The 24,435-nt window shown below is 40.1% G+C and overlaps 1 protein-coding gene across 5 annotated transcripts in view; it reads right to left on the bottom strand.

Annotated features, from left to right (window-relative positions):
- Positions 1-24,435, bottom strand: part of ADCYAP1R1 (ADCYAP receptor type I) — a 149,010-nt gene that overhangs the window by 100,121 nt on the left and 24,454 nt on the right. For all 5 annotated transcript variants that reach the window (XM_052807956.1, XM_052807960.1, XM_052807979.1 and 2 more), the window contains exon 2: positions 14,425-14,592. In XM_052807956.1, the coding sequence (XP_052663916.1) occupies positions 14,425-14,475 (51 nt within the window). In that variant the 5' untranslated portion in view covers positions 14,476-14,592. The remainder of the gene's footprint in view (positions 1-14,424; positions 14,593-24,435) is intronic.

The following is a 24,435-nucleotide window of genomic DNA, read 5'->3' as shown; positions in this document are numbered from 1 at the left end:
GGGTTCCTATCCTGATGGTTGTCTGCCTAATGATGGGTACCTTATCTCTGTGTTTAGGACTGCATCAATGCCATGCTCCTGAGAAGCATCAGCAGACACTCCTCTCTCAGCCTGTTAATGTTTTGGAGACTCAGTGTTGGTCAATATTTATGGCCGAAGTTATCTGGGTGAAAAACACGGTATGGGGAGAGACTTGCAGTGTCAGTGTTTGTTTCTTGCTAGTAACAAAAAGGAGAGCCCAAGGTGACTTGTGCAGCTGTAGGTATTGCACTAATGAATCCCACCCTCACCCCATATCTTGGAAACTGTTATCAGTGCATTGTTTTTCCACCTTAAGCACCCCAGATTTTATAGGCCAGCAGAAGTATTGCACTGTCATTGGGTACACAATTTAATCATGGCTAATCACCAGTATTTAAATATCTGGCAAGAGCTCTTGAACAGTAACATTTAATTGCAATTTTCAGAAAACATGATCTCTGGTGATATGCAGTTACATCAGACAGTGAAAAGCCACGTTCTGGGTAGACCAATCATTGCCAAAGGGGTGACTAGTTCCACCAACACAATTCCTTCCCTCCACTGATGCAGCAGACAGTACTTGGTACGTTTGTGATTCATAGTAATTTAGCTACATGCAATATTTCTGTTTGGGGCATTTGTAAGCTTAAAAATGATACCTGTTTAAAGATGCCCCAGTCATCACTGAATGTAAAAAGCCACCTTACCTGTTGTATTGTATTTGTCTTGTTAAAGTAAAGGAGTCAACTTCTTAACTAATGTATATTGACAAATAATGACTTACAATGGGAGATTTGGCCTTTGTCTTTAACCTATAACCTATATTTTCAGAACCTGAGAACATGCAGCTCTGAACTGGACCCATGCCTTGTGATTTGAAAGCAGTTCCAATGTGCCCCATTCAGGAACATGCAGTGAACAGGTGATGGAGTACAATTTTGGACCTCAATTCCCCATTCCTGATATTTCAAAGGAACAATAAAAACTTACTGCTTTCTTATATGCCATAAAAGAGAAGCACATGCCCAGACTCACTATTAGCAGGGACCCATGTATTAGCCACAATAAAAACACAATAGGCAGACAGCAGTAATTGATATTTTCACAGGAGCTTGAGAGATATGGAAACAATCACACCCAACTCCTTTCTTTAATCACAAGAGTTGAACTCTAGATCATCTTAGATGAGTTGTGACATGTAGTGGGATTTTCCTTTTACAGGCTATAAAAAATCCAGACCCACCAACCTAAATCCATTTTCTGAGGAGTTGAGAGCAGCAGCTATATGGAAGGAGAGCAGAGAGAGGAACCAGCAGTGCATGATGAAATCTCCAGTCCACATCACGCACGGGGCAGAATATTCAGCAATTCTACGTACTAACAGTGGGCCAGCTATAACCTTCTTACACCCAAGTAAATCTTCCCTGTTAGAAACCAACCCTGAACACTCCTCCTTTTTCTTTTTTTTTTTTTTTCTTTTTTCACATTGCTGTGGGATAGGATCCCCAAAAGCAGAGATGTTGTTTTGGAAGGGTAACATACTGTATAAAAGGTTTCGGATGGCATGGTACAATGTATTTGAGACCAGTTCTAGCTGCAGGTGTATTAGACATACAGCTCCCTCTTTCTTCTTCCCAAAGTTTCCTGTGTTTTTTTCCTTTCCTGACATTTCATCTGCTAATATTGTTATTTACTAGTTACTGTATCAAGAATATGCTGCCATTATAAACACTTACTTGAAGTTCTAATGAACCATGATGTAAGAATGCTACCATCTCCTGCAAAAAGTGGGATTCCTATCCCCGTGTGACTCCTTATCCGAATGCTTTGCTTCACGTGATGTGAAGATAGATAAGCTGCACAGAGACTGCCCATGAGACAATCATGTGGGTAGGATATAGGTGGGACCCAACCCCTGCTCTGCTAACTGCTCTGTTAGCAGCATAAAATGCATGAAGCAATGAATTTATCACATCTGCACTGCTCATGAGGCGTTCTTAGAAAATCCTACCAGTGACTACAATATATTTCATGAGCTGAACCTCCAGCAGATTTCAAGAAGTTCAGAAATACGATGTGTTGCGATATAACATTGCAAAATTACTAGAAAACAAAACAACAAAACACAGTGCCAGATTGCATACCCTATCTCAAATTCCTCTTTTACTCTGATATCACTGCAGGGTATGATTTGATTTAAGGAGGGACAACATGCAGTGGTAGAGATGGTCTTCTTCTAAGAACAGATCTCCCCCTTAAAGGGTGACTTCATTCCAAATAAACCGGCAGGACTTGGATGCATTTCAGACCCTGACAGATAAGCCACAGGTCTCACTTTCAGAGTCTTTTCATGACCCAGATTCTGCTCCAGCATTTTCTGCTCTACTGCTATACAGAAATTTGTTCAGATACGGGATATCTTACTGAATAAGGACAGATTCAGGACGCATTTTATTATCCTCATGGTACATCTCCTGTTGTTCTCAGCTCCAACAAAAGGCAGCAGGCATCTAAAGTGTTAAGCCAGTCACCTCTTTGGCAGGTACAAGGGCATTCTTGATGCAGAACTCAGTGGCACAGGGGCTCTCTCCAAGGGTAACAGATGCTTCAGCTGTGCTGTTTGCAGCTGACTGCAATGCGCAGACACTTAGGATTCAGAATCTTTTGCATATTTAAACAAGAGACAATTTTTCAGTGTCACAAAAAAAGAAAAGGGAAAAAAAAGGTCTTTAAAGCCCAAGCATACACGGTTACTACTCTACACTAAAGATAGTAAGTGCTGGCTGATACATTCAAGCCTCTCCTCCCAAATTTATTTTGCTAAATAGGTGGAAGCATCAATAAATTGGCATCCTGGAGAAAGAGATAAGGGTTCTGCTGAGGTATTTATGCATGTCATATTTAATAGGGTCTTTGCAAGTTGACTAAGAGAGACTAATTTTATGTATTTGGGCTTGAAAATGCTGGATCCTACTTCATCTGTGACAATGACCACATCATAGTCTCACTGATACCTGGTTCTGAAATCTTCAGCCATCCTAGATTCCCACACATCTTGATGTGTCTTGACATAGTATGCATCCCAGCAGTACAAGCCAAATTTTGCCTGTGTCTTTCCCTCAACTGTTGTTTTTAGTAAGCCAAAAAGCCTCAGAAAAGGTTGTTGCTCAGGTTCAGATGAATTTCCCCACATGAATGCCTACCCAGGACCTGAAGTGATCAGAATTTCTCAGTTATTAACTTTAACAGCCTCATTTTCAGCTCCCTACTCATATCCAGAAGTTAATTTCTCTTCTGCTAATGTTTTTCCAGTTACAGAAAGAAAACTTAGTTCCACTATGTATACTATTTTTACTTCTCAGGGAATTCAGGACCTTATTGCCCATCCTACAGCCATATATGTGCGATGGAATAAAGATGTGCAAAGCATTTCCTCTCTACTTATTTCTGAATTGTATTATGACAAAAAAAGAAATATAGCTCTGAAACCCTTGAAATGGTAACATTTAATTGCAGTAATCTTTTAATTTGGTTCAGATTGAAGTTAATAGAATGAAGAAGGTTTCATTTTCCATGGAGAAAGGCAGGGTCAGAAATGGGGGCAGCTACTTCAGACAGCTTTGGTTTTCCTGCTATCAGAAGAAAACATTAACACATGTAAATACTGTATGTCTAATACATACTGAAGAGAGAGAAAGAAGGGATTCTTCTGCCATGAGAGCAAATTGCTGTCATACTTAAGGTAAACAAAGATTGAAGGCAAAATTGGTGAAACCTATTTTATAATGTCCATTATGGGTTATTCTGGGTGACTCCAATATACATTAGCTGTCATTTATTTGATCCTAGGGATTACTGTGTTCAGAATTTCTGCATTATACCTTGGACAACAGATATATATATATATTTCACATTTTCACATATTAAAAAAACCCCAAAACAACTGAATAAAAACTACTGCCTCAAAATGCAAACAATCAGTACTGAAAACAGAATTTTCTCTAGGCTAATGGTATTCATACACATCCTTGTCACTTTCCCTTTATTTTTTGTTACATTACATTAAAGAGGATTTCATTCTTCCACAGTTTTAACGGTGTTATTTTAAATGGCTTCTGCCAGCTTCTGCAGCTGTTTGGTGATTGTTTTTTCCCAAAGCCATAAACACAGCTGGAAGATTGCCACTTCACATTGCTCAACATCCAAAAGCCTCCCTTTGTGAGCAGTGCCAGGTAGTGGGAGCTGACCTCAGTACAAGATGACCTGCCCTTCAAATATTAATTGTCATCCACAAGGTGTTATTCTGGATTTCATTAACAGACATATAGGAAAAGTTCATGGACGTGAGAGGGAAAAGAAGTTGCATTTCCATCTTTGTGTCCCGTAATTAAATATTTGCAGAATTAATGTTGTAACCAATAGGTTACAGTGTTAAAACCAAAGCAAAATAAACCTTATCATTTCTCATCCCTATCTACTCCTTTAATTCACAGATAAATCCCTAAAATATTAAAATGCAGCTAGTAAACAGTTGGATAAGTAGAACAAATAAGCTCCTGTGGAGAAGGAATTAGTATGAGAATGCAAACATGAAGGAATTCCAGATGAAGATTTATGATGTGGGACTTCACACCAGTGTTAGAAAAGCAGAAGGCACTGTGCCGTGCCCTGGCCATCCACATCTGTGCTTTTCCAGAGCACCCAGGGGTGGCCCCCAGCTGCTATGACATGTACTATCCGGGTACATGGATTTTATGGGTGAGAATAAGTTAGATACCAGGTCACGTACAAAGAAATGTGAGAGAAAAGGCAGAAAAATAGGGATGCTTGATCATCACTTCAGTACAATGATGAAATAATATCATGTTTCACTCAGATATGACTGATGATTTTGTTTATGGTTTGAGCTGTAAAATAGATGGAATATAGAAACCAACACTTTTTTTCAGGTTAGCTGAAGATAGAAATCTCAGAATGTCTGAAAACCAAGTGTCTCATATTGCTCCTTAACCCTGGACAGATCTCCAGACAGCTCACCAGCACGTGCTTCTCCATAGTGCAGCACTGAGATTAACCAAACCAGACATATCTCATACATCTGTGTTTGGCACCATTACTCTAATGCTTGAGCATAGCTTAGCATTAAGTGGATTTATCTTTTCCACACCTTTTAGAGACTTTTAGAGAGTGCAGTTGGTCTCGTTTGACGCAGAGAGAACTGAGAAACAAGAACCTGCAGCATTGCTCAAATCGAGCACTAATCTGGGGCAATAAGAACATTTGATCTTCAAGCTCTCATGCCTTAGGTAACTGCTCTAATTGCCAGTGATCCTGAATTGCCAGATACCTGAGTTAGCTGTTAGATTTTTAAGAAAAAAAAAAAAGCTGACAAGTTTTGTGAGCAGTAACACAAGGCTTTAGCCATTGATGGCAAGGAGTAGTGTCTCCTAGATGAGCTCCTGTTGGGATACTCTGCTGTTTAACGAGGCTTGAGCTTATGTTGAAGTTCATTTTTCTGTAGGGAATTAACAAAATCTCTGTCTTTGCCTAAACATTCATATGAAACTATTAGAAAATTAATTTGTCTGAGAATGTGGTCCTTCTGTCAAATTTAGTTGAAGCCATTCATAGCATTCAGGATTTAGGGGTAGATAAAGGACCTGGGGGAACAGAAAAACAAATACATATGTGTAGATGTGATCACGTTAGTCTGCTTTCCTTAGGGTATCAAAAGCCCTTTAGCATCCTACAGCCCATTCCCACTGATGTTGCCTGCCCGTACAAAATTCCTGCTTCTTCCATAGCTGCTCTGTAAATGGAGTGTGCAAGGGAATGTCTACAGCTACAGGCAGTTACAGCATGAAGAGTAACTTCATCACGTCTGATGTCAAAGCTTTTGGACTGAAAATATGCAGTGAGCTTCAATAGTTATTTTAAATTAGCATGCAGTTTGTTCACCTGGTGTTTCTGTGTTAGTTCGGACACAATACACAGCACATGATAGCCAAAAAGATTTAGATTTTGCACATCTACATTGCTGGAAGAGATATTAAAATGGACTAGCTTAGCCTGTGATTTCATGAGAATTTAGTTTCTATTCCAATGCAAAACTGTCATGTATTTTGTTAAGTTTTTAAAAGTAATGGAACAAATTATCATTAAACTGGCTAACAGAGATATAATAACTAAAATCAGCTCAGCCAGAGGGCAGTAAGAAAAAAAGAACATTTTAATATTGGTGAGGAAGTAAACACAAATTTATACCCTTGAGCTTCAGCATATCTCTAATCTTATCCAATATGCATTTTGCATTATCAGTTATCTGGCAAGCCCTTAGCAAACAAGAAAGCCAAAAACAGTTTTATGCCAAAATATGTAACATGCTCAGGTGTGGCTATCAGGTAAGAATAATTAAAAAAAATATATCTATGTACTTTCCCTTCCCAAATCTGCAAATACCAGTAGCTCAAATTGTTGACAAACTGTTTTAGGAGTCTTCAAACAATGAAAGCAACAGCCTTTAGCCTAAATAACCCCTGAATAACACACTTTGGCTGCAGATGCTGAGTCAGAGAGAGATTGTGGGACTGAAAGCATTTGAAAAGAGTACACAGAAGCTAAAGTGTTTTCTTTTTCTGTCTAAAGCTCTTAGAGAATTAATAAGAATTTTACACTCCAAAAGAAGACTACTGAGCAATGTTTGACAGAAAAGGACATTGCATAAATGTGTTATCAGGAAGGCCAGAAACAGTAAAAAACTTTATCACTTTGCAATCCTCAGCAGAATTTTTCAGCATAAATGTACGTGAATATAGTATATTGGAACAGTGAGCGCAACCATGGAATACATACAAAAGTTGGGAAACCATTAAACCCACTAAATGACACAAATGAAATCTGGCTGAAAGATGTTCATTGAGACTATTTTCCCTCAGAAACAACATTTTGATTAAGTTTACAGTCTAAACCGTATTGATAACAAAAAAAAAAAAAAAAGCTGTCATTTTTTCTTTTTAAAAAGGGGGAGGAGAGTTATAAAGTGCTGCCTTTCCATATTGTCTTATTTGATGACAATATTTATTTAGAAATCTTATTTTGTACAAAAAAAGGGGAAAAGTGGTTGAAATTGAGATGAAATTCTTTAAACTTTACTAGAAAGAATAATTCTATCAAAGTACTACAAAATATTTTTTAAATGTTATTAAGTGGGGAAAATATTTTTCCTGTTCTCTCTAAAATGGATCTTCTTTCATTTTTTTTAAGATCCTGAAGTATTTCATGGTATGCATTTTTTATTTTTCTTCAGTACAGGCACAATGATCCATTGGCATCTGCCCTCACCCATACAAAAACAGACATTCAATACTTGATTTTAAAAATGTGTTCCATGAAAGGTAGTAAACAGCATTTGTGATAACCTTACAAACCACCCTACGAAGATGAGTCCCAAGATATTGATAATGCAAGACAATCAATTGGGCAACAGTGACTTACTGTCATCTATTCATCATCGACATGACATTCATAAAATGTAACATACTGCTCAATAAAGTTGAAGTTTCTAAAATCTAAAAAAACCAAAGTTGAGTCTAAGCTAATTTTTGTGACCCTGCAGTAAGGAGAGCCCTAGAGGGGTTTAGGATGGGTTATACCACTATCTGGAGGTGTCTGTCCCTGCCACTGAGTATAGAAGCATCATTAATGTATTTTAATATAGGTAAATATCTTAATCTAGATATCCAGAATTTAGGTGGTTAAATATTGGCCAAAGTACATTTCCTGACATCAGCTTGGTACACAACTCAGCTCTAACATGGACAGAAAAGTACAGAGGCAGGTCGCATTTATTAGGAAGGTGATGTTCTCCGGTTTAGACACAACTAACATTGTACAGCATGGAATAAATATATCACAGAGATCACCGTATTTTAGTACAGAAGGGGACCCATATCTCTAAAATCCTCACTTCCAAGTGATTTCCCCATGAAAAAAAACCCCAACAAAACAAAAAAGTCTGAGAGAAACCCCATTTTCTTATCAGGAGCATGAGCACAAGCTAGCCTGGAGTGAGCTATTCACCCCTCATCCAGAGAAACAGAGAGCGGTTTGTTGAGTTGGGTTCTGTGCCCTTGGGGACTACAATGATAGTAACACTTAGGCTTTATGGTTAGCAGTGTTTTTTAACGGGCCTCACAGATTTTGATTAAATAGCCATGTCTCTACTGCTTTGAAAAAGAAGCCCTGGAAGCAGCCTTAAGCACTCTAAGCTGTCTGGCATCTATTTCCTAACCCTATGGCTATTGCACAGGCAACCTCTGGACAGTTCGCCTGGAGAGCCTCATGGTGGGTAACCCTGGGGCAAAGGCCCCAATTCTTGCTGTACGATATAGATTCACTCCGAGAAGCGGCAGAGTTTATTTCAAGGATTGGGAAGAAATTATTTATTAAAAGCCTGGTGAGAGAGGCAGGAGGGTGTATAAAAGACCAAATCCCTAACAGTGCAGTGATGCAAATACAGGTTTTTTCATATTATTTTCCACTCTTCCTGCTCTTTTGCTTCCATTTCCCCCTTCCTTTTAATGTAGCATTAGTTCTGCCTTGCAGCTATGTCTTCAAGCTGAATCCACAGTAAATCTTCTTAGGCTGCTGACTCAGCAAACCCAAGGAAGAGCAGGCTAGCACACTTGCTAGAGACTTGAATAATATCCCTCCAGGTGCTGGATATTAATAGCTGAGCAATGTGAAAAATCACTGATTCTGATTTCTGGGTTGGTTTTTTTTTTTTACAGGCTCCTTTTCTGAGAGATCTTTTTTTATTTCCCAATTTGTTATTTGACTGCTTATCCAATGCTCCTCCAAGCTCATGAATACAAAGCCATCAGGGAAAAGAATCATATTAATGTCCTTAAATCAGTGTTGTCATCATATTATTTGCTTGTCACAGAAATTATTACTATTACCAGAGGGCAAAAAAGTGAACACATTTATGTAGGGAAACCATTTTCTGCTTCGTAACCTGCTGCCATGCATTTCTAAGACCTAGATATCTTGCCTGCCTAAATGAGGAAAATTGCATGTAGATACCTGTGTTTGTGCATTGCGTTATGAACCACACGTTGGTAGATTATGCGTATTTCTAGACTTTCTTTTTTTGGTTGTCATTCATATTTTGTGCAAATCAGCTTAATAAGCTTAAAAACATTTTAACCAAGTGTATCTTTCTTCAGCTTCTGCAATAACCATAACTGACACCTGATGTACCCAGTGTGAGATTAGAAGTGCCAGTGTACTAGACAGAGCACCAACACAACATCAAGGTCTCCCACCAACTTCAGGCATCTTAGATAGGAGTGTCAACATGCCAGGCTTTCTCAGAAAATTCAGGAACTTGTAGATATCCCAGGTGGAGGTATCACCCTGAGATATCTATCACTGTCACTCTCTGTAAGCACCTATCCCACATAACTGACAGGTGAAGGACCAGCTGGAACCTAGGATCCTAATTTTTAGGGAAAGTGTTTGAAGTTCATTAGTATCAAGGGCACTGTCACTGTTTTGCAACACCGATTTTCTCTGATGCTTTTTGTGATACACCTTACCAGAAATTCTGAATCTTCTCTTTGAGACTACCTTACCCAATATCATACATCCTGAGACTTTTTTTTAAACAAGGCAGAGGCTTTTATGAGATTGTTATATTCTGCTGATTGCCCACAGCACCATCGCCTTAAAAAGGAAACAGTATTATATTATAGCAGCAGTATTATAGCAGCAGTATTATAGCAGCAGTAACGTCTTGGCTAGCTGAGTTTTTCCTCCTCTGGAGAACATTCCCAGCAGTTCCCTAGCTATATTTGTACATACTTGTATTTGCATTACATAAGTAACAGGGAAGTCCCATTTAACTGTGCATTATGTTAGAGACGGTTGCAATCCTACAGACAACTTGACTTCTCTAATAGGATTATGAGATGTTACAAATCATAAGGCAGAAAAATTCACTAAAAGCTGTCTCATTAAGTCCCACATGGAAAAAACAGATTGCTTAAAGAGCAGGGACCAACACAACCACCTATGTTTGTGCCTGAGGAAGATCACATTTGGGCTGCAGCAGAAAATGGATGCTCTAGCAAACATAGCAGGATTGGAGAGAAACTAGTAGAATAGTGTGCCTGCATAGAGTGTCACTCATCTTTAAAAAATGACAGAGACTGAAATGTAGATGATCCTATTTGAACATAGCCTGGCACTGGAAGTGACAGCTACAGATGAATAATGGAGGATATAGAAAGCTCTTTGCTCTGTAGGCTATACACACCCTTAGAAGACTGAGAAATATTACCCCCTTCAGTAAACAGGGTCTGAGCGAAGAGGTCTAGTTTCTCTCCTCACTTCTTAATGAATTGCTTAAACATAATCAGACTGAGGTTTCACTCTCTGATCTGTGAGATACTGTCTGCACATCCAAATCTGTATTTGCCCATCTGACTGACCCTCATAAAGTGATTGCACTTCAATGTTGGTATACAAGAGACATAACTTGCACCTTTCTTTTTCATCTTTTTTTTTTTTTATTTTAAAGGAAGTCAGTGAACTTGTTTGCCAGTTAATGAAATACTATGAAGAATATCTTATCATTTGAAACATTTACGCTTATCAATATTAAAAATGCATCCACAAGAAATTCCAAGTATTAGCTGAAGAAATACATCCATTTGAATTATTACAGACTGTTAGAACACCTGCATTGCAGTTACATTTAAAATTCAGTTCATATACTAAGCCAACTTTGTGAGTCATGAATTTCATTGTTTCTCAAGTACATTTGGAACCAGACAAAGGAACGATGGTTTAGGACCCTATCTCCTCAATAATGTTATGATGACTTTTGCTAATATTTCCCATAAAAAACCAAGCCCACTGCTATCATAGATTAATGGAATGAGAAATCAAAATGGCAGTGAAAGTGAATTCAGAAGCAAAAGCTAGGTAGGATGAAGAAAACTGATGTGCAAATGAAAAGAAGAGGTGTTCAGACAAAACAGAGAAATGAATGACAATGAAAAGAAGCAGGCTAGCTAACAAAAAATGGATTAAAAACAGCTAAAATAGCAACATAGACATTTAAAGCTAGGAAAGCATTTAAAATGGGGAAAAAAATAAAGCTTAATAATTCCTCTAAAAGGCCTAGCAGCTATCACGCTTCTAGATCCTGTCTTCAGTCCCAAGTGATTAATAAGAAGGTGGAATACCTTTGTGATAGGCAAATACAGAATAGCCTGTAAAACACATGAAAATTCTAACCACGCCAGTCTCTGACAATTAGAATTGGTTTAACATGCCCATTTCTAATTATTTATTAGCATATTATTTTCTTGTTGTCTAGTGTGAGTCCATACTTGAGGACACCTAGAACTTTCCATTAATACACTCTGTCCTCTTTTTACCTTTTCTTAACCTGTTTATGAATGCAGACATTAGTCCGAGCACTTTGGTTTTCTGTGGGTAGAATGGGTCTGTCTATTACCAAAGCCAAAATCTGCACATCCAAGCAGGTGCACAGATTCAGGAGCTAATGCAGCCATGCTGACTGCGAGGGATGGAGACGTGCCACAAAATGGGGATCAATCCCAACTGCTGCGAACAGGAGCTCTCCTTGAGAGTAACGGGAGATTTCTTGAACACTACCAGATACGTTTAGAGAAAAGCAATGTTAAAATTTTTTGCCAGAACTTCTTGGAGGCTAGGATGACATTCAAATTTACTCCACATTTTTTAAAAGTCACATCCACTCCCTTGGTAGAAAATCTGAGAATCTGCATGACAGAAAAGTACCAATTTGAGGACATCAGCACAGCACGTTAGAGGTGGTTTGAAGAGAAAGTGTGTGTTCCAGTGGAGAGAAAATGTGTTACCACAAGCATTACAAAGGAGTCCCAGCAAGGGAAGAACCATAAATAACATTATATCATTCCTGAACCTCAGTCTGTGAAAAGAAGCTTAGAGATGTAATAAGGAATGAATACTATACGCAAATTAAGGTACAATCGCTGTCATAGGCATAAGTCTCTTTGCTAACCAAGAAAGTGTGTGTGCAAATACACAAGTTCATGTGCATAAAATCATTAACTTTAGTACCTGGGTTCCTGCAAAAGACTATAATAAAATCTTGCACTCATACACAAGATGATAAACATTGCAGAAACAGCATATATAAAAGCATATTTGTTCTTATTAGCTCTGGTTTGCTTCATAGTATTTCATTAGAGAGCTGTTCTTTCCAAAAGCTGGAGCTGATCACTAATTATCCAGCTCAGCGATCAGAGTTATGTCCTGAAATGTTAGGAATTGGAAACTTGCTGTCCTTCTACATTTGCCAGGAAGGTCATCCATCTGAAAACTCAAGAGATATGTTCAGTCACATTTATTTCCCTTAATTAAAAATTGTTCACCTCTAAATGAGAAGACACCTTTTGGCTGTCTCAAGCTGAAACCAAAAATCTTGAAACGTTGAAGATCACTGGTCATTTAGAAAAATGTCCTTTGCCTTTCCATTCATATGACCATTTAATTAATTTTGTTCCAGGCTGAAAAAAATGCTTGAATACCCAGGAATTCAGCAGCTCTACCAATCTGCTTTCCATTTTCACCTGTTGTAGGATGCCTCTCACCAACACCTATAGATGAGGAACCATTGAGGCTGTCCTAGGCTTAGCTGTAAGATGGGAGCTCCTAAGAGACTGAGACATGACAGTTGTCATTTCTGGGTCTCAAACCAGAAGCAACAGGGTGTGTTTATGTAATCTAATGTATGTCCAAAAAACCAGCATCTGAATTTGAGCTAACCTCCTTTTATAGTCAAGAAGACAGGAATCTCATACTAACACATAAGCACCTAAAACAGGTTAAATATTGGGGTTTTTTTCCCTCCCCATTAGCTTAGAGCAACTCTAGTCTAACTATTTCAGAGATACAGTATAAAAATTAAACATGCTCACTTTGTTAATAATACTTTCTACCTGACCAAGAAAGCTAGGCAATAGTCAGAGGAGTCATGTGCTAGAAAGAAATTCAAAGACCAGATATTTGTATGGTAAGGTACTATATCATTTGGATGAACAGAAGTATACTACCAGTTCCAATCCTATTCTACAGAATTTAGCTGAATAATGCTACATTTCAGTTATGCAGTTAATTAAAGTGGTCCCTAAATAAGACCTAAGAGGAAAGAATGTGTATTTTTGTGTGCCAAGATAAAGACGAGACCTGTGTGCTGTCCGCTATGTATCATAAAAGACTGGTCCCACAATCAATACAGACGAGCAAGAAACTCTGTAAAAACTGCTAAAAGATACTCTGGTCACATCATACCATATTAAATAGTTCTTATTTAAAAATGAAAACAAAATATATGTCAAGAATGCTTTAAAATACCTAGGTATTAAAGTGCAGTAACATGAGAATAGCTGTATATTAAGCAATTTTAAAGCATTTGCGTGGAAGTTATAGAAGGCTATTAATGAGAATGGGATAGAGGATTTAAATACTAGTGCTATTTGTCACAGTATCCCTCTGTGCAATGTTTCTTGAGAAGTGATGAAAAGCACAGCTATGATCAATGGTCTAGCAAAGAACTGAGTTGAAATGCGAGATAAGTTTATTGTAGGGGTTGTATATTGTTCATCACAGTTACAAAGTGAAAAAGCATGCTTGATTCAGTGATCTTATGGCTGTTACGTGAGGCTAGATACAGCCACAACGTGTAGGGGGACAATGGGCAGGAACAGAGTTACAATCCCCAGACATGTTAAGACTGAGTAATTCATGGGACAACATGTTACTTAGTAAGTAAAGACTTGTGGTGAGAATAAATCCCTGTAATCTTCATAAAGAGTTGAAGGTCTTCAGAAAAGTGATGAAAGACTTTGAGTGCTCGTATCTTTAGAGGCCGACTTGTACGGTTTCTTAAAGTTGGCCCTGTGAAAATGGAGGCATCCAAAAGCACTGGCTGAAATATCTCAAGGCTTAGGTTTCACAGGGCTGACGGGAATCTCTAATTTTATCCCCCCCTGTCTGGAAAAAATAATCATAAGCCAATGAATTTGAAACAGGAGCCCCACTATTTTTTTTTTATTATTACTTCATTTTGTTTTCTTTTTAATCTCAGATCCAAACAGTGAACAAATCCTCTCAAGGAATTGACTCGCCCTTCTACAGGGTGAGCAGTGATCACAGTTCTACTGCATCCACAAAGGAGGTTTGAAAAGTCTTAACAGAACCTATGGGGCCACACAGAAAAAGCCAGAATCAGCGTGAGCAACAGATCCTTCACTCTTAGCAAGTGTTGGCCTTAAGAACATGTATTTATATAAGTACAATGTAAATAAAAACATCTTTCCTTACCATGGGAAGCAATATGAGAGTAAAGAAGCAGATCTTCCGACTGATGGCCATCTTATCTCTTAATTTTGAACTTTAGTCAAGTTTTGCTTGTTAATGCTATTATTAGGGCTGAAGCACACGCTCTCTGCAGATCTTTTTGTTAAGGTCTTCAAGTCAAGGCTCAGATCTCTGCAATGAAAGAGGAAAATTATTTTAAATATGAAAAACATTAAGAGAATGAAAAATAAATGGACAGAAAACAGAGAACCCAACACTTGAACTATGAGTTGTACATATTAGAGATCAACCATATTTGTCTGGATTGCAGATCTTATAGATGATCTTGGATACTTAATTTAAAGCCAAAGGACATGTCTGTATTATCAGTAACTTGTATCATAGAAACTACTGAAACAGGTTCTGTAGCTGCAAAGACCTAAATTGTACCAAAAGAAAAGGTAGAATAGATTATTTTGAACCAGAAAAAGGACCTAACTGTCTGCTTCATTTCCGAAGTCATGATTTGACCTTCACAATTTTCAGCAGTGTCTCAAAAGCACGACTGTCTGGGGGCTTTTTAGGAGACTATATGACATGATGATTTATTCCCAGAGATCACTTGTCCAGATAACAAGATCCGTGGCCAGAGTTGTTAATAATCTGATAGCTTTTTGAGAACTTGGCAATAGAGGTGCAAAGGAATGAAGTGTACTGTCAGGCTAAAGGTTCATCCATGACATAAGAAAGCACTGACTTATATGGACAACAGTGGCACGCATATCTGTGACTTCCTTTGCTTGGTCTCTGCCAAGGAGCTAGACAGATGGTGAGGACATCAACAGAATCGCATACCTGACATTAGCTCCATCCTAGCACCTCCTGCCATAACCCACTGTTTAAAAATTCCCACTCGCTCCAAATCATGATGATTCCTCAAACAGTTTTTCATTCAAGAGAACTTCTCTGTCTCAATCTCTGGCTGGATCCAACCCTCATTACCTTTTAAAACACATTCCTGCCTCAGATCTTGATACCTTGGTGACACAGAGGTCTTATTTGATGCCCTACCTACAGTCAGTTTTTTAGCATGGAGATATACTTTCATATTCATTAGTTTTATTTCCCCAGTTGTCCCTCACCTGAGATGAATCACCTTGTATTGGGTTTGTCTGGTAAGGTTCTGGTAGCAGGGAGGCTACAGGGATGGCTTCTGTGAGAAGCTGCTAGAAGCTTCCCCCATGTCCCACAGAGCCGATGCCAGCCGGCTCCAAGACGGACCCGCCGCTGGCCAAGGCCGAGCCCATCAGCGATGGTGGTGGTGCCTCTGGGATAATATATGTAAGAAGGGGAAAAAAACCACCTTCACAACAGAAACTGCAGCTGGAGAGAGGAGTGAGAATATGTGAGAGGAACAGCCCTGCAGACCCCCAGGTCAGTGCAGAAGGAGGGGAGGAGATGCTCCAGGCGCCGGAGCAGAGATTCCCCTGCAGCCTGTGGTGATGAAGACCATGGTGAGGCAGGCTGTCCCCCTGCAGCCCAGGGAGGTCCACGGGGGAGCAGATCTCCACCTGCAGCCCAGGGAGGACCCCACGCCGGAGCAGGTGGGTGCCCGAAGGAGGCTGTGACCCCGTGGGAAGCCCACGCTGGAGCAGGCTCCTGGCAGGACCTGTGGCCCTGTGGAGAGAGGAGCCCACGCTGGAGCAGGTTTTCTGGCAGGACTTGTGACCCCACGGGGGACCCACGCTGGAGCAGTCTGTGCCTGAAGGACTGCACACCGTGGAAGGGACCCACGCTGGAGCAGTTTGTGAAGAACTGCAGCCCGTGGGAAGGACCCACATTGGAGAAGTTCGTGGAGGACTGTCTCCTGTGGGACAGACCCCACGTTGGAGCAGGGGAAGAGTGAGGAGTCCTGCCCCTGAGGAGGAAGGAGCAGCAGAGACAACGTGTGATGAACTGACCACGACCCCCATTCCCCATCCCCCTGCGCTGCTGGAGGGGAGGAGGTGGAGAATTCAGAAGTAAAGTTGAGCCCAGGAAGAAGGGAGGGGTGGGGGGAAGGTGTTTTAAGATTTTTTTTTTTTTATTTCTCTTTATGCTACTTTGATTTGATTGGTAATAAATTAAATTAACTTTCCCAAGTCAAATCTGTTTTGCCTGTGATGGTAATTGTTGAATGATCTGTCCTTATCTCAACCCACGAACCTTTCATTGTATTTTGTCTCCCCTGGCCGGCTGAGGAAGGGGAATGATAGAGTGGCTTGGTGGGCATCTGGCATCCAACCAAGGTTAACCGCTACACCTCTTCAGTGTATCATCTCAACCTATAGACCTAATTCCTCCAAGATAAGCTCTGCCAGATGTTCTTTGCAATATCTATAGTAGTTTAGGTGCAACCTCTCTGCTTAGGATGGTATGAGAGCTTAGCCCTCATGAGCTGTGCTACACCAGTTTGTCTCAGAGCCAGAGAACTGTCTCTCATCTGTTTTATTTCCAAGTGTAAATGAAGCCTTTGAATGCCGAGGCCCCTTTTAAAATCTTCTTGTCTGATGTCGGTTTCCTGCATGCCACCACCTATCACCTCCGTGGGCATAAACACAACTGACATACATCTTCACAACTAGAGAAATGTTTAAACAGATAAGTAAATGTTTGAGAGAAGAAAAGAAAGGGATCATAGATAATAACAAATCAGATATACAGGACACATAAATAATTAGAGAAAGAATAAAGCAAGGGTATATTGGAAAAACATTTAAAATATCAGAGGGAATGTGAGGAAATATAACAAAGGAGAAAAGACTGAAAAGAAAACAGACCAAAGACAGAAAGTAAATAAAAGAATTACAAAAGCAAATGTAAAAGAACTTTTATGATCGGGGGCAGTCAGTTTTTATACTGACTGCAACATACTGCCAAGACATCAGCATTTAGAAACGAGAGAGTCTTTCAATTAAAAAATAAAAAAGGAAAATTAAGCGCGCTCTAAATTTTTGTCTTTTCTATCCCGACCCTGACTAAATGGAGAACAATGATTCATAAAATTCCCTCTAAACTGATCTGCTCTCTTCCATCCTTACTCAATCAGTCACTCTTGCTCTGCTCTGGCACTAAATTTAATTACTTAACTGTATTTCTGATGGTTTATCAAATAATGAGGGACTGATAAGATCTCAGCTGAGGAGGACAGCAAACATATGTGGTGACATTGAGCAGTGAGTTGGAACAAGAAAGTCATTCCATTAACAGAAGCAACAGAAAACCAGACAGGTGCATTAGCAGACATTGGATTTGAAATTATTTCTTGGTCATTTGGACTCTTGTGTGCAGCCCAGTCCAGAAAGACCAGAGAGTGGTGTGGAAATTGAATTCTATCCTTGGATTCTGACACTGTAGTACATCAGAAATATGATTTAAATACAATGGAAGGGTGGGAGATGCCTGACTAAACGGATGCACAGATACCCTGTGGGAAAGGGGTAACCTTTAGAATACACTCTTTCCAATATTTGAAGACCCAGTTTTACTTTAACCTGGCATTCACTGGGTTTGACAAGTGGAGAAAGGATGTTTTCTGTTTTATCTTAGTTTCAAAGGAACTTCTAAAGAGGCAACAAGAACATCTGCAAACCATTTCATTGCCTTTCACATTTTGCAGAGAAAGTAAAAGAAGCGTCTTCATTTTTGCCTTCAAGGTAGTCATGGAAACCTGTATCAAAAACTAGGCTGAGGCCTTCATGTCGTCCACAGAGACTCAAGTGTTTATTAGGTAATAACAGCTACCAGTTCTGTGAACTTATGCCCCAGACCTGCAGCAGAACCTGTATATATTGGCTAGCAGCTCCTAGCATGTATGATACACATAGGTGCAGAGTCCACTTATTACCAATGAAAGGCTAGTTATCTCATAAACAGGTACTATTAGCTATGTTTTGCTAGAAAAATGAACTTTTTAAAAATATGAGCAATGTTTATAAAGCATTTCCATTTCCATTCAGAACTGGGAAAAGAAATAAATATATGAATATAGGATTTGGAAGCGAAGCTTGAATTATCATATTATCTTCTGATGTCACTGGTAGCCAAATCCTGTAACTTCATTAGTAAATTAGAGACACTGGTGCTTCATGTTATTGTTTTATCTGTATCTGCTACTGTGATTAAAATTAGTGAAGCCAGAATAGCCAATAGCATGGGGGTTGCACCTTTCAGTTATGCATATACAATTCCCCAATATAAAAAAAAAAAACAGTTGTGTCTGGTGAAACAGAAGGGCTGTCAAAGTGTCTGAGAATCTGAAAATCTGTTGATTGTTACTAAAATGGAATGGGCTTCAATTATTTCAAGCATGGCTGAAATACAGGAAGAAAAAAAAAAAGACTTGTTTTTGGTCAGCTGATGACTTAAGAAAGCAATTCACCATCTATAAAGGTGGATTCATTTGTCCACTGTAGACAGTCCCAGTGCCACAGCAGATTCTTTGTGTTACTTAGTGGCGAATCATGGGTACTTCAAGGGCAGGTTGGAAAAGCTCTGGCAAAACATGTTCTGCTGCAAGGGCCTGTTTCTTTCCCCTGTCTAAAAAGGGACTGTGGAGTGCTTAGCTCATATGTGGACTATGTTACAGAAGCCTAAAGGCTGGTGAGGAGAATTGCACCGTGAGAAGCCCTTAAGTGCCAAGTGCACAGTATGTCAGTAACCAACAAAGACAGGTAGTGAGTCCTTTCCAAGTAGGACGTGCCTGCTCCCGAGGAGGCATAAAAGAATCACTGCATAAAAGAATCAAACCTCACCATATCAAGTAATGGGTGGAATTGTCATACACCACCTCAGACAGAGTGTACCCATCTCAGATGATGAATGAAAGAGGTTTTTTTTAGTTACGTTATGAGCTGTTATTGAGATCTCACCCAAAAGACGGAAACAACCTGATCTGCTAGGCTCCTTGTTATGGTCCTCTGGGACATGTGCCAGTGGTTTGAAAGGAAAGCAATAAATTTCCAGGCTGACCCACAATGGCTTAGACCAGTGATGACCAAATGTGAGTTCATTACTTAAGTAATCTTAATTCAGTGTCTAGTGAGGGCTGCCCACCACATCCTTCTCCTGCACCATGGTCGAGCTACTACACAAGTGTGGAAATCTGAAAGCTGCTGACAACATGCAGGATCAATTGAGCTTTTGCAGACTGAATACATTGCAGCAAAGTCACCCACTTCATGCACAGTTATCGCGGTACTTCCTAGCAACGTGAAGAATATTTCCCTATGCAGAATAAACATGGGTGGAGAATGATGGGGTGCAAAAGAAAGAAGATGCTGAAGAAAATACTCCAACCATCACCAGTCAGTCTGGCTCACAGACCACTCCCTTGGCATTTCCAAGTTCTCCCCAGGGAAGGGAACTCCACAGCTGTTTATGGCACAAAGTTTGCTAGATGGACATCTTTGGCTAATATCTGAGCAGGTAATTATGTAATTGATTATCTATCTCCTTTAGGGTCTCAATACAAGGTGTGAAATCCAGTGCATTTTATTATTTCCCTCCTAAAACTTCCTAAATGTAGTATGCCAGCTTAATAATTTATATTAAAGGGCATGGTGAACCCTCCTCATGTCAACAGAGACACTTGCTAGCAAGAAATAAGCAGAGTTGGGGAAGCAATACTTCAGTGACCTAGGACATGCACCTAATTTTAGAAACCTAGAAGATGCATACTCACATATGAGCTCATTGTCAAGTCTCTTTTTATGTAGTCAACAGAAGGAAGTAGACATATGAAGAAAGCAATTTGTCTGACCTATTTTAACTATTTTAACTACTTTAAACTTTCTAATGCTCTCTCATGAGTGTAAAGGAATTCTTAACAGCTAGCTCATATGTTGACATTTATATTGTGGATATCAAAATTTGGCCAGAATAACCCCACATCCAGTCTCTTCTGAAGTATACAGATCAGCAATATGAAACCCAAAGTAGCAAAGTTTGACCTACCACAAAGGCTTGAGAAGGAGTTAGACTGTTTAGGGTGTCAATAAGTTGATGCTGAAATATTTAAGCTAACAGAAAAACAAAAGAAAATTTAATTGAATACCAGACAGCAAGAGCTCTAAAGTTTCCCATAGAAAGTAGTCTGTAAAGAGCAATCCTATTAAGGCAAACAAACAGAACAACATCATGGCCTTTTTACAGTCTTTAATATACCACTTATTATTTCTGGAGTTTAAATATTTTGGGTTCTTTTCATTTACTTGCATTAATCTTTGTAAATTCACTGATATTAAAGTATCTGCACGGATCACAGCAGCTGAGAATCTGACTCTATCTTCCATTTAAAAACCAAGAAGACATTTATTCACTTTGTGTGCTTAACTGGAAAAGTCCTTAGTGTCCTTGTTTCCACTTACCATGTCTGTTGTTAATGACAAAACAGGATTTGAAGGGTAATTACATCAGGAGGTCTAAGAGGTAGATTTTCAGACAGGATTTACTGCTACAAGGAACAAGTCGGCCCTTTTCAGCCATACATGAATGTCTTGAGGGCCTCAGGCAGAAAAGCCACACCTTTACCTGAAAGAGATGGCAACCAGCAACCTGGATTTTGTCAGAGGGTTGTCCAAAAGTGTGGTGGGTTGACCCCGGCTGGATGCCAGGTGCCTGCCAAAGCCGCTCTATCACTCCCCTCCTCAGCTGGACAGGGGAGAGAAAATATAACGAAAGGCTCCTGGACTGAGATAAGGGCAGGGAGAGATCACTCACCAATTACTGTCACGGGCAAAACAGACTCAACTTGGGGAAAATTAATTTAATTTATTACCAAATAAAGCAGAGAAGGGTAATGAGAAATAAAACCAAATATTAAAACCACCTTCCCCCCACCCCTCCCTCCTTCCCGGCTCAACTCCACTCCCGATTTTCTCCACCTCCTTCCCCCCAGCAGCACAGGGGAACAGGGAATAAGGGTTGGGGTCAGTTCATCACACGTTGTCTCTGCTGCTCCTTCCTCCTCAGGGGCAGGACTCCTCACTCTTCCCCTGCTCCAGTGTGGGTTCTTCCCACGGGCTGCAGTTTGTCAGCCACAGACTGCTCCAGCGCAGAATTCCCCATGGAGTCATGGCCATCTTGGGGGCATCCCCCTGCTCCGGCGTGGGGTCCTCCCCGGGCTGCAGGTGGAGATCTGCTCCCCCGTGGACCTCCCTGGGCTGCAGGGGGACAGCCTGCCTCACCATGGTCTTCCCCACGGGCTGCAGGGGAATCTCTGCTCCAGCGCCTGGAGCATCTCCTCCCCTCCTTCTGCACTGACCTGGGGGTCTGCAGGGCTGTTTCATCTGCAGGGTTGTTTCTCTCACATGTTCTCATTCCTCTCGCTGGCTGCAGTTGCACAGCTTTTTTTTTTCCTTCTTAAATCTGTTCTCCCAGAGGCACTACCACTATTGCTGACACGCTCAGCCTTGGCCAGCGGTGGGTCCGTCTTGGAGCCGGCTGGTATTGACTCCGTCAGACACAGGGGAAGCTTCTAGCAGCTTCTCACAGAAGCCACCCTTAGTAGCCCCCCCGCTACCAAAACCTTGCCCTACAAGCTCAATACAAGAAGGAAGGACGCAATCTGTAGGACATCCAGCCTTTGTTCTAACACATGAACTGATGTGGGGGTCGTGTGCTGTAGAATGTCCAGTAATGACAGATGTAATCAGGTAGTCTCTTCTAATATCCAGTGATTTCACCGTTCAGGAAAATTGTTGCTTGTGACTTCAGGCAATAAAATTTTTAAAAGGAGCTGATACAGGGCTAGCAGTAATTTTGCATGGAAATAGTTGAAAGAAATATATTCAACTTGCTGACTGGCTTAGGCATTTCAGTGTTAAAGAATAACCAAGTATGTCAGCAATACTCAGTCCTTTTCCCATCTGGAGGAACAGGTTTTTTGTTGTTTCTTTTTTTCCTTGCATAGCATGCAGAAAACACCTATGAATTTTACTAGAATTGCCTTTTTAAAAATGAAGATAAAGGTGTGATTACAAAAATAAGAAATGGTAAATTGCAGATGGTGTGACTCCCATATGCAAATGAGAGTCCAGGTGTTTGAATATTTCTGCATGAAGTAGGATTATCAGTTTTGCTGACTTCCATGAGGACTTGTGTAGGAAAGAAATCAGAGCAATGTGGTTTTGCAAGAAGAGTAACTGCTAAGGGGGATTCACAGAATTGGGCATTGGCAAGGACCTCTGGAGATTGTCTAGTCCAACTCCCCTGCTCAAAGCCAGGTTAGCTGGAGCAGGTAACAGGTTATTGAAAACCCATTTCCAATCAGGTTCTGAATGTCTCCAGATGTTGAGACTCCACAACTTCCTTGCACAACCTGTTATAGTACTTGACCATTCTAACAATAAAAGAGTGTTTTCTTATCTTGAAGTTGAATTTCCTATATATCAATTTGTGCTTTTTCCCTCTTGTCCTGTTGCTGGTCACCATTGAGAAGACCCTGGCTCCATGTCCTTTACACTCCTCTGTCAGATATTTCTACCCATTGGTAAGTTCCCCCCAAATCTTCTATTCTCTAGGCTAAACAGCCGCAGCTCTTTCAGTCTCTCCTTGTAATTCCTTAATCATCTTTGTGGCTCTTCACAGGGCTCACTGCAGTGTGTTCATGTCTCTCTCATACTCAGCAGCCCAGCACTCCAGATGTGTCTCACCAGGGTTGAGACATGCAGCCAACGCTTTCCCTCATGCAGCAGATGATGCTTTCGGCCTTCTTTGCCACAAGGACACATTACTGGCTAAGGATCCACTTCATGTCCACCAGGATCCTTAGGTCCTTCTCTGCAAAACTGCTTTCCAGCCAGCTAATCCCCAGCCTGTCCTTGTGCATTGGATTATTCCTCTCCGGGTGCAGGGCTTTGCATTTCTCTTTCTTGAATTTCATGAGGTTCCTCTCTGCCTATTTCTCCAGCCTGTCTAGTTCCCTCTGAATAACAGAACAACCAACCACTTGGTCTATCAACCACTCCTCCCAAATCCTGAATGTGCACTCTGCCCCATCATCCTGGTCATTAAAGAAAACATTAAACAGCATTGGTCACATCCAAATGTTAGACCTTTGTAGTTCAGCCCAGCCTACCCAGGCTCTCTTTACAGTCAGTGGAGGTAAGTATCCTCAGGGAGCAATTTTTATACCCTAATGCTAGATGCCTGATTTTGGACAAAGTGAGTTACTGCTTTGAAAGAGTCTATTTTTTTTCCTCTGCTTACTCAGGCTGATGAAGGCAAACAAAGACAATTCCATCTCCAAAGTTTAAGACACCAAAGCACTAATGGTAAACCCAACAGAGCACTGACTTCCGTCTATGTCATGGCCTTTTCTTACTTTCAGTACTATCTTCATTCCTTTTATTAACACAGCCTAATAACTTCTGTGTATGTTTTACTTCAGCTGGCCCTGATTGTAATTTTGGTGGAGTGGTTTTTTCTTTTCCTTTGAGTGGTTTCAATTAAATTGAAATTCCCTGAAGATGTAAGAGTATTTTAATTTGTCCTTGCAAAGTACACTCCTTATCATTTCTGCATAACCTGACAGCTCTTGTATTTCCTAGCCCTCTAGCTTTATAGAATTTTCCTAACATTTCAAAAATTTCTCTCAAAACTACTCTAGAACAGATTTTAAAAAGTGTTGTACAGCCAATTCAAGAAGGATATACCAAGTCACAATTTCTGAAGATCTGATTCATTTCTTGATCATCTGCAAATTGTGCTAATATATTGTTCACTTTCAGACCTTACATGAGATTAGGGTAGCATAGCTTGTTGTGGCACTCGCTATTATTTTTAAGACAGAATTGTAAACTCCTGCTGCTTTGTTTTGTCTTTTTTTAGGGGTCAGACACAAGATAAATTTTTTACAGCTTACAAACTTACTATGTTGCAGCTGATACGCAGTAAGTATATATGTCCCTCTTGGTTCACATCAAATTCAAGGACATACAATTTAGTTTTGGGTTAGTTTTGTCAGTAAGCTTAAGTTTCATTGCACTGCATTCA

This window comes from Harpia harpyja, chromosome 1 (assembly GCF_026419915.1).
Source record: "Harpia harpyja isolate bHarHar1 chromosome 1, bHarHar1 primary haplotype, whole genome shotgun sequence".
NCBI lineage: Eukaryota > Metazoa > Chordata > Aves > Accipitriformes > Accipitridae > Harpia > Harpia harpyja.
The sequence above is the reverse complement of the archived record's forward strand: the minus strand, read 5'-3'. Positions and strand labels throughout refer to the sequence as shown.